The sequence below is a fragment of the Triplophysa rosa genome, linkage group LG22, assembly GCF_024868665.1.
Source record: "Triplophysa rosa linkage group LG22, Trosa_1v2, whole genome shotgun sequence".
NCBI classification, from domain to species: domain Eukaryota; kingdom Metazoa; phylum Chordata; class Actinopteri; order Cypriniformes; family Nemacheilidae; genus Triplophysa; species Triplophysa rosa.
The window spans coordinates 18842839-18858787 of NC_079911.1; the positions used below are offsets into that span (position 1 = coordinate 18842839).

Sequence of the window (15949 nt, forward strand, 5' to 3'; positions counted from 1 at the left end):
GCGATTATCACAAATAATTGCGATGAGACGATTATTTAATAATTCTGACAGCCTTGATTTAATAAAAACAAAAAATATGGTTACTATACTTAAACCAGGACATAAGGATGCTTAATTGTCATTAAAATAGTAACACTATGCAAAAAATGTTTATGTCAAATATAATATCATGATATATATCCCAGTGATATTTATATGATTTTCTTATTCAAAAAACATGCTTTTTATCCTGCCGTAGAATATACCATAATGGATATACCATAATTATATTAATTTCAAGGCACTATGGTATGTTATCATGTAAAAAGCAGGATAATACCGCGTACTCTTGTGTTGATGTAGCGTGGAAAATGTGAATTATATATGAATGCGTGCGTAAAGCCAATGAAGCTGCTTTTATCACCCTTGTCCTCCACACCCACCCTGGTGGCGCGGGTGGAGGGGGCGGTGTGTCATTTGGGTGTGTGCCGGGCGCTCCGCACAAAGGCAGAGAAATCCCTGTGCATTACGGGAGTGATAAGATGGAAGGTGGACTTACGGTGGACTAATGCCAGCTTTGGGTGAAATCCTTTGTTGTATTAATTGGATTCATGGGTTTGTGTCTGTGCGCCTGTGCGCATTTGTTTTGCATGCTCCTATGTTCACTTACAAAGACATTTCACAGCTCATATTAGTAATTATTATGATGAGGAGTACACAATTACATGAATGATTTTTTTGACCTTTTAAGATCGTTAATTTATAATGACAGCATGAGAAGTAATAAACCACTGGCTGTAGTATGTGCGTTTCTGTTTTTGTATATATACATTGTATGCACGCTTCGGGTAAAAGCGTCTACCAGGTAGCAATTGCATTTAATAATGAAACCATCATTTATAAACCCGATGTACGTGGCACATTTGTTGATGTTTAAAGTTGATTTAAAGTAGTTGAACTGCTTTATAATTCTTGACACAACGCTTCAATGGCCAGGTCAAACAGGTATTCACACGCCGCTGTTGAGTCATAAAGTGACATGTCGGACTGCTTCACAAAGAACGTACAGCCTCCGGTGAACAAACCAGAGAATTGATAAATAAACAAATAGATGCGTAATTATTTCAGAAGTGCCGGGGTGTGAACTGAGGTCAAAGGATTTAACAGGCATTTGAAGGCGAGGAAAAACAACATTGGAATAATCTCTGCATCAGCGACTTTCTTTCCTCACAAAGGGGAGGATAATCTCTCCTGTCAAATGCAGAATCAACACGGAACAGACTGTTTTTATGTAGACACATTCCAGAAATGTGCACACACGGAGTCTTTCAAATCAATAAACACAAATTATTCATGTGACTGAGCTGATCGCTCATCAAATTGACATCAATCATCGATCTGAACGTTGACTTTGAATTAAAGATGTTAAAGAAAAGTAGAAAATCAGGTCTGTTTGTCATTCTTGATTTAGGGTATATTTATAGTCTAAATTTAAAGAGTACTTCGAGAGTTCTCCATCTGTTTGGCTGGCAGATATTTTACACTGAACAGGGAGTTGCGTGATGCTGAATGCTGTGTCTGGACCCCATAGACTGTATAAAATATGGACGTAGTGTCCGCGACGTCACCCGTAGGTTTCTGAGGAGCTGTTTTGAAGCTTAAAGTGGGCGGAGCCGGCCGTCGCCATCTTAGCAGCGCGTCACTCCCGCATAATCGAAAATGGGCAAAGAGGCGGGACGTGGTTGGAGCTGAGGCGCCTGGTTGCTGAAACTACTTGTCACTCAAGTGGCCACACACCTAATTTGCATAATTTTAAGGCTTAATATAAGTTAAACGGATGAGTTATAAAAAAATCACCCTCCTCACAGTTGTCATGAAGGGTACAATTATCTATATAGACCAGGGGTGTCCAATGTCGGTCCTGGAGGGCCACTGTCCTGCAGAGTTTAGCTCCAACTTGGCTCAACACACCTGTTTGGAAGTTTCTAGTCTGCTTTGTGAGACCTTGATTAGCTGTTCAGGTGTGTTTGATTAGGGTTGAAGCTAAACTTTGCAGGACACCGGCCCTCCAGGACTGACTTTGGACACCCCTGATATAGACCAACATAATTTTTTGTACCAGGCTGTAAACATGTGTTTTTCTGATGTAAAGTTGCCCATTTTAACATGGGGCTCAATGAGAATCTGCTCTCTTTTGGAGCCAGTCTCTAGTGGCCAGTCGACGAATTGCAGTTTAAGTCACTTCGGAAGGTTGCCGCTTAGTCTGGACCACTTTTGTAGTCTTGCAAGCTTCTCTCATCAATGAAGATCCTAAAAGTGTCCTAAGGTATTGAATTCAGGTGTTTAACTTTAGAAAGTCTCATCTTCTGTCAAGCTGAAATTTAAAAAGTGAAATCTTCAATGCAGTTTTAACAAACTGCCATATGAATTATTAGTGAAGCTGAAGTCTCATTTTAAACCTGTCTGCGGTTCAAAGCAGAAATATTCAAAGAGATTTCGGTTCCCTAGAGGAACACAGAATATTTAATTTCTCAGATCGTAAGATAGATCATAAAAGCATCAAACTGTCCTCTATTATGTTTTCATATCTACACTTAACCAACAGCAAAACCAAGAAATTCTGCTTCTGCTTTCATGCACACAGACATTAAGGTCTTATTCTTTAGCTGTGTTTTTAATGCTGTTGGGACTGAGGTTGCTCTTTCAAATAAAATGAATGTCGATGGCGTAGCTCGAATCATTCCGTCTCAGGAGGATTTGAGAAAGTGTGAGTTCATATTTAGATCTTTGACTTTTGATTGGAGACTGTCTTTAATTTAAGCCCTCTGAGACGTTGAGATCCCGTCTGCTTTGTCAGATATCAAACATCCTTAATTGAATCGTTAGCCTATATTGTTGATCTCACTTTGGATAAAAGCGTCTGCTAAATGCCTGACTGTAAATGTCGGAGTCTGTTTTTTCAAAGGTACAGTGTATGAAATACACTTGAAATTTAGCGGCATCTAGTGGTGAGGTTGCAAATTGCAACCAACGGCTCACTCCACCCCTCCCTTTTGAAGCACTATGGCGGCTGACATGGAATTAAGATGTCGTCGCATTTTCGCTTCTTTGCCGAAGGAGATGACGTATTTACGAAATGCTCTCTGTAGAGCAGTTTGTCCGTTTAGGGCTACCATAGAAACAACATGGCGAATTCCATGCAAGGGGACCCGCGGTGTATGTAGATAGAAATAGCTCATTCTAAGGTAATAAAAACATAACGCTTCATTATGTAAGGTCTTCATACACCTCTGAATACACAGTTATGTATATTATATTGCATTTCTGTCAGTAGATGCTCCAAAAAACTACACGTTGGACCTTTAAAACATAAAAAGCAGCAGACTTCAGCACAGCTATCATATAATCTTCTTATTTGTCTCAGAGATACAATTGAGATTAAATGTTCTCATTTGTGCTGTTTCTTTCCTTTGGGTGGATTTTTTTTCACAAAGTGTTGAGTGTGTGTGTTTATTTTTGCATGTATGTGTTTATGTGAATTCTTTAGCCTTTGATAAAAGTAGCTGTTATGCACCGTGCCTTCCCTCCGGCCATTTTTATTTCAGAACATGCACTTGTAATCTCTGCGGCTAGATTTTTTCCAGCACTGTGTTTGAATGCTTTAGTTCTTTGTACTATGGTAGTTCTATTACTCTTTGCACACAGTGGTCAGTAATTATTTTATTTTTCTCTCACACACTTGCGTTCTTTTATAAAAAGTACCATGGCCTTTCAGGGTTTTTTTTGGCTTGTTGCCTTGGTTTTCTTTGAAGTACATTGCAGTACTACGGTATGTCTGTAAGTACTGTTTAACCCGGCGCTGGTGTGTGTTTTCCTTTCAGGGTGTTTACGACTTGTAAAAATTGCTGGTTAACAATACAGTTTTTCTGACTCAAGACCGTGCTTGTCAGACAAATTCCGTGCAGCGCTTGCTGTCTGTGGGAGTACAGGCGCTGTTAACCAGTACCTCTCCACTCCTCGCATCTTTGTCTTTATTTTTGAGTAACTATGGAAACTGGGAGGGTCTGTGCCACCACCGCACGGGGGGTTTCAGACATCAGGACCGTTTCCAGCAGTAACCAGAAGAGAAACAGATTTTTTTGTTTGTAATAATAAAAATCTCATTTACATCCCGGAGAGATTCATGGAAGTTTTTTGCATTAGAGTCCATTGTGGCTGACAAACCTGCCAAAAATGTCCAGGTTCACCCCAAAAATAAGTGATTGTGAACCATTTTTACTTGTTTTGGTGCAAAAAAAAGTGACAACGGGGACACTGGAGAGGAAACAGCAAGGGTGGTCTGAGGAGGACCATCCTCAGAGGGTCTCACAGACCTTCACGTGCTATAGTATCAGGATGAAATCCTCAGATTTATTGTCAGATTTTATGCTGGTGCAGTGCAAAGCCCAATGCCCGGCCTCATGTGACCAGAGTCTGTAGGCAATTTCAGGAAGATGAAGGCATTGATGCCATTGACTGGCCCTCACGTTCCCCAGACCTAAATCTAGTTGAGAACCTTTGGGATCTCATGTATCCAAAGCCATCAAGTTGCACCATAGACTGTCCAGGAGCTGTGCCATCTCATCAGGAGTATTCCCAGACATTGCTGGAAGTTCATACGTGCACGTGAATGAGCCAGTATTACCATTTTTTACTGTGATTTTACTGTAATTCCTGCACTGAATTGTTTATGATTTTGGCTTTCATTGACCATTGTCACATTATTTTGTTCTCACAACATTATGCAAAGTATATATGTGCATATTTCGTTCATTGAGATCTTATATAGTGTGATTTAGGTGTTCCCTTAATTTTTTTGAGCAGTGTATTGAAAAAAAAAGAAAATAAGGTGCATGTTCATTCATCTCATTTTGGGATGCACTGAAATTAAAATTCTTGGCCGAAGCCAAATAAAAACGAAACACTGGGCCGAAGGCTGAATAACGAACACATAACATGGCTTTTCGCATTTCTTCTATTTATTTAGCCAATTTTTTCACTATTGCATAAACTAAATGGTCAAAATGTGCTTTTTATATTTTGTCTTGCTTTTCAATATAATACAATATAACTTAAAATAAAATTGAGCAAAACAAGTAGGCTAAATAAAAAATAAATTGAGCCCTCTCCCAGTAAAATACAGTATATTAGGCCATTTCACTTATTCAGCCGAACATTCATTGCATCCCCAATCTTATTGTCATTAACTATACTTATTGCAGTGATGCAGTGTTTTTTTTTTTTTGTCTTTCAGTAATAATAACATGATTTTCTCTCATTACATTATGATTTTATAATCGTGAAACATGTCACAATAAAAAAGGCGTACTTTTCTTTAAGCAGAATATAACTGGTCATTTCTTTCTTTTGATTTCGGAGTGAACCATGACATGTTCTTGACCGGTTCTTTTGGGACTCTGGGTAGTGAAGAAACATCTGCTGACACACACACACACAAACACTCAGGACCTGGGTGACCACTGCCACACCCATATAGAGCAGATGGTCAGGTCTCATCTGTTTCATGACCCCGTTACCATGGGAACGGCAGGCCATATCACAAGAAGATAATTGTTTCAAAGAATGTATTAAAAGAACAATTACTACTCGCACAACACCGTCCATCTGACATGCAACATATTCTCGCACACAACACGATGTCCGACATAGCATCGTCTCACATTCTCTTTATGCAGAAGGTAATTTCCTTCTTGACTTTTGTGTTTCAGTCAGTTTAATGCATGACGTGTGAAATAACCCTTTTTAATTGACTTCAGTTTATTGATTCCTTATTAACTCATGCTAGATGGGAGCTTAACTGCATTGCAACGCATGGAATTGCTTGATATTTTTGTTGATAATGAAATGAAAGTGTACTACGAAAAAGAACAATTCTTAAGTAAAGACTTTGTCTGAACATCTTAACGTCTTTTAGCTTGTGCATTTGTTAAACAGGCATGAGTTGGATTGTGTTAATCTTCTTCGTGTCCTGTTGGACATCAGCACAATCAGTCTTTAACTAGATCAGCTTGTGTTATCTGACACACGTCTGTGTTTCACTTCTACATCCCGAGAACAAATCCTGAGGATTTAACTCTCACACTCTCAGACATTTGATCATTTATCTTATTGACAGTCTGATTACTGGGGGAGGTCACGTGACCTCCAGAAATCAATCTTTGTTTCTTAGACTTATATTGTCCTTTTCCTCCTCCTGATAGGTAAATATTGGCAAAGACCACGGTATGTGCAGATATACTCAGTTTGCTCATATATTATCGCATTTAACTCCCCATCCAGTGGAAATGAAAAGATATGGACATTAGATATAATGGGTGACTTTATATAAATTAATAGTTCACCCAAAAATTAAAATGATTTCATTATTTATTTACCCTCACGTCATTCTAAACCTGTATGACTTTCTTTCTTCTGCAGAAGACAAAAGAAGATATTTTGAAGAACGTTGGTAACCAAACAACATTGAACCCTCACTGACTTTCATTGTATGAACAAAATATCTTCTTTTACAGGTTTTGAACGACATGAGGATGACAGAATTTTTATTTTTAGGTGAACTATCCCTTAATTTCACTTCCAGCAAAACAACAGAAGCTATCCAAGCATTTTTATCCATGTGGGAAATCATCAAAGCCAAGCAGAAATTCTCAACATGTGGAAATCCATTTCCTCTCTATTCATTTCACACTTCCCTGTTATTTTAACATTCCCACCCCGAACAGAAGAAAGTGTTATCAGTAAGGCAGATATGGCAGGAATGTGGAGAACATGTTTTTTGGGAGGATCTCTCATGATGGTAAACAGGAGGGTGTTAGTGTCAGGTTCTGCCAGGAACCTTTGGAGAGACGGCAGCGTTTTTGTGGTTTGTCATATTCACCTCTCCTCCCGTCAGGCTTTTGGGATTTGAATTACGACGGTGACATCAGGGGTCACATACAATGGGTTTTTTTCCTGGTAAAGGCTGTAGCTGTGTTCTCACTGCTTTGTGGACCTTTGATAGATATTTCGCCACTGGGCACCAACGGTGTTGGAACACGAGCGCTGTAAACAGAATTCGTGAGCAGTGATTTTTCTCGTTCAGTATATAGAGTAAGACCATTCGATAAAATTGTAAAAAAAAAAAGGTGTATTAAGTATTGTCTCAATGAACGTCTCAATTATTAGATCAATGAGATTAAATGGAGACCAAGTGGAAACTTGTGCTTAAAGGGATACTTCACTAAAAAATGAAAATTCTGTCATCATTTACTCACCTTCGAGTTGTTCCAAATCTGTATACATTTCTTTGTTCTGATGAACACAGGGAAAGATATTTGGAAGAATGTCAGTAACCGAACGGTCCTCGGACCCCATTGACTCCCATAGTAGGAAAAAATACACTGGTAGTCAAAAGTGCCCCAGAACTGTTTGCTGTCCTACATTCTTCAAAATGTCTTCTTTTGTGTTCTACAGAACAAAAATAATGATAAAGTAATTTTTCCTACTACGGGAGTCAATGGGGGGCAAGATCTGTTTGGTTATAAGCATTCTTCCAAATATCTTTCTCTGTGTTCATCAGAACAAATACATTTATACAGATTTGGATCAACTCAAAGGTGAGTAAATGATGACAGAATTTTCATTTTTGGGTGAAGTATCCCTTTAAGTCTCATCTGTGTCTCAGATATTTCTCCTGAGAAAAAGAGTTCTCATTCAGTATTAATGTTTTTTAATGTTTTTCAAATGGCTGTTTAGAGAGAAAAATACACAAATGACGCTTGGCAATCTGAGCACAATTTAAAGTGATAGTTCACCCAAAAATGAAAATTCTGTCATCATTTCAAACCTGTATGACTTTCTTTCTTCCGCAGAACACAAAAGAAGATATTTTGAAGAACGTCGGTAACTGAACAGTGCCGGGCCCCACTCACTTCTATTGTATGGAGACAAAACCAATGCAAGTGAATGGGGTCCGGCACTGTTCAGTTACCGACATTCTTCAAAATATCTTCTTTTGTGTTCTGCGTAAGAGAGAAAGTCATACAGGTTTGAAATGACGAGAGGGTGAGTAAATGATGACAGAATTTTCATTTTTGGGTGAACTATCATTTTAAATCATTATAGAAACGCTTGAATGTTCTATTTTCTTTCTATTTAATATCATTGCTTGTGCAGAGATATCACGTGTGATTTTCATTCCTGTAGGTTTACTGTGTACATATAGTGTTTCAGGTTGTCATAAACACTAATGTGACGTTTGGATTGTTGTTTCAGCCTGAAGTGTGTAATAGGAGAAATCATGACATACGTCTGAATACACGCCAAGGCTTTTGTGTGTTTGTGTGTCTTTACAAGACTCCCAAACATATACACACATTCCCAGAGGGGAGAAACTCGGTCGAGTTTCTCTCTCACCGCAGTGTCACATGACATGAGCTTTCGTGTGTCATGCGTGTGAGGAGCTGCTGTTGCACAACTTACAGTCACATATACACAAGATTTATTATAGCAGTAAATCTGTTTTTTGCATGAAGGTATTGCTGTCGATTGAAGCAATGCTGTGGATGTACTGTATGCGATGCGTTGATGTGTTTTACACTTCGCATTCAGGTTTCCTAAACATCTTCTTTCAATAGGAAAAGCATCATAATAGACATTGCCTTCCAAAAATAGTCTCGTATGATCTGCACTGGAGGTGTTATTAGGCTATTTGTAAAACTGCCTTTCAGCAATATGTATTGTTACAAAAAGGGGAATCAAGTTTACAGACCTCCTCCCCATTGAAGATGTACAGTAATACTGTAAAGAAAATGTGTGCGTGTGTTTGCTGTGGTCATGCTTATCTTTCTTGGTGTTTGCTTGAGCCTTTGAACGTATTTTAGATACCATTTATCTGATAAGATGTCACTGTTACGCAGAATAGCAGCAAATATGCACAAGATGTTGAATTTAAGACTGACCAGTCAAAATCACTCGTCTCACATCAGCAACCAAAATGAATTGAGGCACGGCGGCCTTATAAATCATAAATAACTTACAATTCGATTGTATTAGAATTACTTGATAACAAAGTTCCCTTAACATTTAACCCCGGTGCATGCGCGGCGGGATGGAGGGGGAGAAATTCTCTTTTTCGAGTGTAAGCGGAGGCCCTTCAATTGAAACGTGTGAAACATAGCAAAGGCCGCTACACTAAAAAATGATTTGTTGTTTTTTGTTGTTTCAACTTAAAAAAATAAGTTACCTGGCTGCCTTAAAAGTTTAAGTTAATTCAACTTAAAAATATTAGTTCACTTAATGAATTTGTTGCAAACTCATTGTGTTGACTAATATTTTTAAGTTGAACTAAATTAAAAATTTTAAGGCAGCCAGGTAACTTATTTTTTTAAGCTGAAACAACAAAAAACAACAAATCATTTTTTACAGTGTACTGGTTGATCGTTGTGTTGATTTTAATGGCATTTTTCATCTCTCCGCAGGAATCGACCAAAGGTTCAGTTCTGCTGGATTATGTGTTCGCTCACGTGAATCTTGTCGAAACAGAGTATTTTGGGCTTCGCTATTGTGACCGCAGTCATCAGACGGTGAGTTCTTCAACACTCTAAAAACAGCTGTGTTAAAAGCGTTTTGTGTTCAGTTAAGGAAAGCGCATCAATGTGAACACATTATTTCTTGGGACAACACATTTTGTGTTACTAGTAACACAACTCGTGTTGTCCCTTTTATTTATTTCACACAAAATCAACACAAAATGTGTTAAATAGCACAACACAAACTATGTGTTAATATTAACACATCCTTTTTTAAGAGAGAAACCTGAAAGATTCTCTCTCGTTTTATTTGTAGAAACAGATTTTAATTCAATGGAATGTATTTGCGTTTTTATAGCTTTGCAGCGTGCAAACCAGCTTCGTTGGAAATATGCGAGACATAACAAAAGAAAGTGTTTACAAATAAGAAACATTATCAGGTACACGATATAAAGTTAAATGGTATTATTTTAGATGAACAAAAATGAAAATTGTTGACATTTTCCCCCCTCCTGTCATTCCAAATTCATGACTCTTTTAACCTTCCAAACAATTTAAAATGTCATTACATTACTCCCTAATGTCTTCTGCGTTGTCATATATTGTTCTAAATCAACGTTAAAATGTTATTCAAACAAATCTCATGCACATGCACATTTAAAGACGTTTGAGACTGTGGGAATTGACATCAAGCCCCTAGACATTTAGACGTATTTGAAATGCATACAAACATCCCTCGCACAAACCTATCGTACGTCCTCTAAACTTGCATAGACTATTTTGATCCAACTTGGTGATTAGAATTTTTTTTTTCTTTTGTGTTAAAACAAACTCGTGCAGGTTTGAAGCGACACAAGAGTGAACTGTTCCTTTTAGAAAGTTTGCTAAAGCGTATCCTGTTTGCCGTGCCATCGTGTGGTCATGAGATCCCGAAAGCAGCTTGACCTTTGACGTGTGAACAGAAGGGTGAAGTATGAAGTAAAGGGCGATTAGCTTTACCTTGAGGCCAGATTTTGGGTGAGGCAAAGTGCAAACTTGTGAAAAAACACACAACCGTCATTACCTCATAAGCTCGACCAATGAGCGAGGTGTTTCCCACAATGCCTTCTGGGGCCTGTCCCACGAGTCTAGATTTATTACCGGCCGAGAGGCGGGCCGTTACTTAACTTTACACAAATCTATCAAGCGTATGGAGGATGATTATGGTTTAGAGGAGATAAAAATGTCATTTACATGTTAGCATCATCATTTCTGTGCAGGTGTGGTTGACGTGTGTTCTTGACTCATGGACTTTTCACTTAATTGTAAGGTACAGAATTGGATAAATTCCTGCGTAACACGTCTTTGGCACAGCGAATAAACTATAAAGCATAAAATGAATAAAACGCCTGTCAATATTTATAAGACAACAGTTGCCGTGGTGTTCTGAGCGGTTGCTAGGTTCTTCTGTATATTCTCTGATATTCTGAGATATGAGTTACATTTTGCCATTTGCAGACGCTTTTATCCAAAAAAAAAATGTGCGTGTTCCTGGGTAATGGAACTCACAGCCTTTACGATGCTAATACAATGCTAAGCTAAAGGAACAGACGTTACGGTCAGAGGTTTGTTTTAATCACAGACGGTGTAGTTACGGTCAACCTTACATGAATGCTGTTTTCAGGATCTGAGGATTCTTCGTTTCCATCACGCCATCTGCTCTGATGTGATTATTAGATGAGACTCACCGATTCAATTAACCTACTTTAATTTAATAACGTGCAGCGCTAATCCTGTTCCCATCTGCACACACACACACATTTGAGTTGAGTTGGATGGTGGGTTTTGTTCCCCACGACAAATAGGTGGATCTCAGATTTTATTGCCCATATGGGGACATTTGGTTCCCACATTGGAGGCCACACACACACACACACACACACACATTGTATTTTCTGTTGATTGCAAACACATTTTGATTTTATGTGCATGCTTGTATTTAAATATTTTTGGCATATGTTCAGTGTGCAATAAATTTTCCCAAACTGAACTCATTTATTTGAAGTATTTCATAAAATGGCATGACTTTTGTCTGCGAGGCAATGCCAAACACCATCTTCTCTTGACCTCACTACAGTGTCACCTGCAAACAGATAAGAGCCTAAAGCAAAATACAAAGTATCTGCTCCGCCATTCATGCTAAAGGTCAAATCTTTGCAACCAGACTTACTATTCTTACATAGTGGAGAATAAAAGATGTGGAGCAGAATATTTTTTTTCTTCTTGAATATTTTCTTTAGAAAACATCAAATCCAGTTTGCTTTCAGGTTGTGTTAATGTTAATGGTCCTCTGAGGATGACAGAGACGCCACTGACTAGGCTTGGGTATCATTTGAATTTTATCAATTGCGATTCCGATTCTTATTGATTCTCAGTTCCGATTCCAAAGTTGTAAAACATTTAGATTTCATTCTGTGTTGTGATTCAGCCTGCTTCTTGACTGGTTTGCAAATTTCGATTTTTTTTATGAGGACCGTCTTGAGTAAACATGTTTTTTCTGATTTAATTTATATTTACCTACATTACATTTTACATTTATGCGATTGGCAGACGCTTTTATCCAAAGCGACTTACATTGCAGTATACATTTGTATTAGAGTGGGATGGAACCCATGACCTTGGCGTTGCTAGCGGCATGCTCTAACCACTGAGATACAGGAAAGAGTATATCACCATACAACTAAAAATATCAGTGTTAAACTGTAGTTACAATAATAAAACTATGATAAATGTGTAGTTACTGTGCTTTACTACAATACTATAGTTAAACTATGGATACTATAGTAACAATATGGTATCATTTTTATAGAAAACCACACGCATACAGATGCAAAGAGTTGTACGGAGTTGTGGTGACAATAAATGGGTTACTCATACACCCTACCATTTGGTGTTAGACCCACTACAGATAGCCCGGTTAGAGACTATTACCAACTAGCAACATTATTATATGGAACAGCTAACTCAGCCATCCATTTTTTCATAAGGGATGCATGTTTCTGAAACATTTCTGTACACAAGAATTGTTAAAGGAGTAGTTGAATGGAATTGATTTCACTACTGACCTCTGTCACACAGAAGCAAAGGAAAATGGTTTATAGTTATCACGCAGTTGGATTAAAAGTCCGAGGGTTGCTTTCATGAGAGTTTTGATGCACATCAGCTTGGGTTCAGGTCTCCAGAACACACAGTTTAGCATGTATACTCCACATGTTCAGCAGCAGATGTTTGGTTCTCGACTGCATGCTCTGACGTGTTCAGACTTCATGTTTTATTGATGCGTGTTTCACAGGACACTTTTCATAGGCATCACTGCATGACTGAACATCTCAGCAAGTCAAAGCTCTGGGTCAGAAAATACTATAAAATATCATTATGAGTGAAGAACTACATCAGTACTAATCAAAATCTAATGCAATAGTTGGGTTTTGTAAAGTGTGTTATGATGCCATATGTGATTTGTTTCATACATAACTGATTCTCTTGTTTGTATTGGCTGTTTACAGTATTGGCTGGATCCCTCTAAAAGTCTCTCTGAACACAAAGATCTGATAACAAGTACGTATGAATTGGGTTTTATATTTATGATATTGGATTAGACGGCGTGCCGCATTTTTAATTCTGTCTGCACAACGGGAAAAATTACAAAGTATTGACCTAATGACTAACCCCCAGTGTCTATTAAACATGGATCAGCCCAGCGAGAGGCGATGCTGTGATTATTCTCGTAATATTGCTTTTTTGAAATGATTATTTGAACATTATTCAGCTTAACTACACAAAATAGTGCTTGCAAAAATACTGATGTTCTGTGAATTTAGGTCAAGAATGAACACAGTTTAGCGACAACAGTCTCGGCGGGAATGTCTTTTGAGTGTAGAATATGAAATATTGTAATCCTTGTTTTACACACCTGCCGGCTGTGACCTGCTAGTGAATAATTATTGAGTAGCCGGTTCGGGTGTGGTTGCCAACAGGTGTAACTAAAACTCAATTTCACGAGAAGGTAAATTGGGCACGCTTACGTTACGCTGTGTTTTCACTGTCAGACTAAATACTTGATGCTTGAAATGTGTCATATTGTGCCACAGTAAAAAAAAAGTGTTTTTAGAGCAATGGTTCTCAAACTGGGGGCTCCCAAGATGGTTGGGTTGCAGGGGGGGCCACAAATTGGTTGGGTTGCAGGGGAGGCCACGAATTGGTTGGGTTGTAGGGGGACCACAAATTATGTGGCATTTTATGAAATATAGAAACTTATCAGAGAATTTATGCAATCAAACATCAGAAAAATAAGACCACCAACCAAAAGAATTGATGTTCCAGTATTGTATAACTGAATATGTTTTTTGTTGAACTAAAATTATAAGATTTTGTATTTATTTATATATATATATTTTATATCTTTATTTGGGCGGGCCGCAAAACGACGCACTGTACACAAAGGGGGCCTTAGAACGAAGACGTTTGAGAACCACTGTTTTAGAGTAAATCTCTAATAGCAAGGACTGACCACCTCTATTCTAGACTCTTGAATGTAAATCATTGTGCATTAATAGATTGTTGGATTTTATTTCAGCCGGACCTCCGTATACTCTTTATTTTGGTGTGAAATTTTATGCTGAAGACCCCTGTAAACTCAAAGAGGAAATTACGAGGTGTGTATTACAATAAATCAGCATTATAATTTGAGATTTTAATATAATATGCATAATGTTAGAATGTTAAATAATATGCACATTGTTAGAGATATGTTGTTGAAGTTGTTTGAATGCATATCTCTTAATACTGTCGGTTTGTTCTGTTAGGTATCAGTTCTTTCTGCAGATTAAACAAGATGTTCTTCAGGGAAGACTTCCATGCCCCTTCGATATCAGCACCCAACTGGGAGCTCTTGCAATTCAATGTACGTAGCAAAGGTTTTTTCATGAAATTTAATTTGCAACTTACACCATTATGATCTTGCTTTAGTAATCTAAAACATTTTCTTGAAGTGGATGTTAAGAAGCAAGTGTTCTTACCTTTTTAAAAATGTAAATGTCTAATTCCTGTTTAATAGTTGAACAAACAGACGAACACTTAAGCTTTAACCTTTCATTTTTGTATATAAAATCACAATTTTCACAATTATACATTTTAATCGATGTATAAAGGTGACGTCATTGATGTCTATAAGATTTATTGTCTTTACTGTATCTTTGTCCCCATAGCTGAGCTTGGAGATTACGATCCATACAAACACACACCAGGTTACGTGTCGGAATATCGTTTTGTCCCGGACCAGAAAGAAGAACACGAGGACGCCATCGAACAGAGTCATAAAACTTTAATGTAAGACTATAGACCCCTTGCTGGACTTTAATGTTACACATTTAAAGGGATAGTTCACCCAAAACTAAAAAAATCGGTACCACTTTTCAATAAAGTGCTATTTGTTAACAGTAGTAAATGCATTAGCCAACATTAGCTAACAATGAGCAGTTGAGTTTTTCAGTATTTATTAATCCCTGTTAATGTTAGTTCATGTCAATACATTTATTCATGTTAGTTCATGGTATATTAACTAATGTTAACAGACACAATGTTTGATTTTAGTAAATGATGAAATAAACAAAATTCTGTATATTGTTAATTGTTAGTTTATTTAAGCTAACGCATTAATTAACTGTTAACCAATAGCACCTTATTGTAAAGTGTTACCAAAAAATCTTTAATCATTTATGGACCTTTTTAACAAGACGGCATCGTATATCCTCCAAAGTTTTTTATATTTTAATTTTTTTTATGTATGTACGTTTATAACACTATAATTTGTATTGTATTACCGTTGCATCAATTTGCAAAAAAAATAGGTAATGCTAATTCGAGGGTGTTTCTATTTCATTATTTGTGATAATTGACATTATTCTCTCTTTTGACTGCCGTTATCAGACTACTACAATTTGAGCAAATGAGAATGCAAACAATATATTTGTGGTAGTCTCCCATTCCCCGCTATAGAAGTTTACCCAACTATGACGACTTCCGCTGCTGAGAAACCCGGAAACGTGAAAAAGGTCCATTCACCCTCACGGCATTCCAAACCTGTATGACTTCATTTCTTATTTAGAACACCAAAGAAGATATTTTGAAAAATGTTGATAACCAAACAACATTAGACCCCGTTGACTTCCAAAACCACTGAGACATTTCTAAAAATATCTTCTTTTGTGTTCCACTGAAGAAAGAGTCACATTCAGGTTTTGAATGACGCGAGGGTGTATAAATTGACAGAATTTTTATTTTTTTTGCCCAAATTACTTTTTTAACCCATAGTCTGGATTTATTACGTTCATGTAAATTTGGTCATGTGCAGACACTCGTAA

General features: G+C 37.5%; 1 protein-coding gene across 3 annotated transcripts in view; it reads left to right on the forward strand.

Moving 5' to 3' along the window:
• epb41l4a (erythrocyte membrane protein band 4.1 like 4A) overlaps positions 1 to 15949 on the forward strand; it is a 32059-nt gene that overhangs the window by 3594 nt on the left and 12516 nt on the right. For all 3 annotated transcript variants that reach the window (XM_057321400.1, XM_057321401.1, XM_057321399.1), the window contains exons 2-6: positions 9498 to 9602; positions 13094 to 13145; positions 14164 to 14242; positions 14393 to 14490; positions 14795 to 14915. In XM_057321400.1, coding sequence (XP_057177383.1) covers positions 9498 to 9602; positions 13094 to 13145; positions 14164 to 14242; positions 14393 to 14490; positions 14795 to 14915 — 455 coding nt within the window. The remainder of the gene's footprint in view (positions 1 to 9497; positions 9603 to 13093; positions 13146 to 14163; positions 14243 to 14392; positions 14491 to 14794; positions 14916 to 15949) is intronic.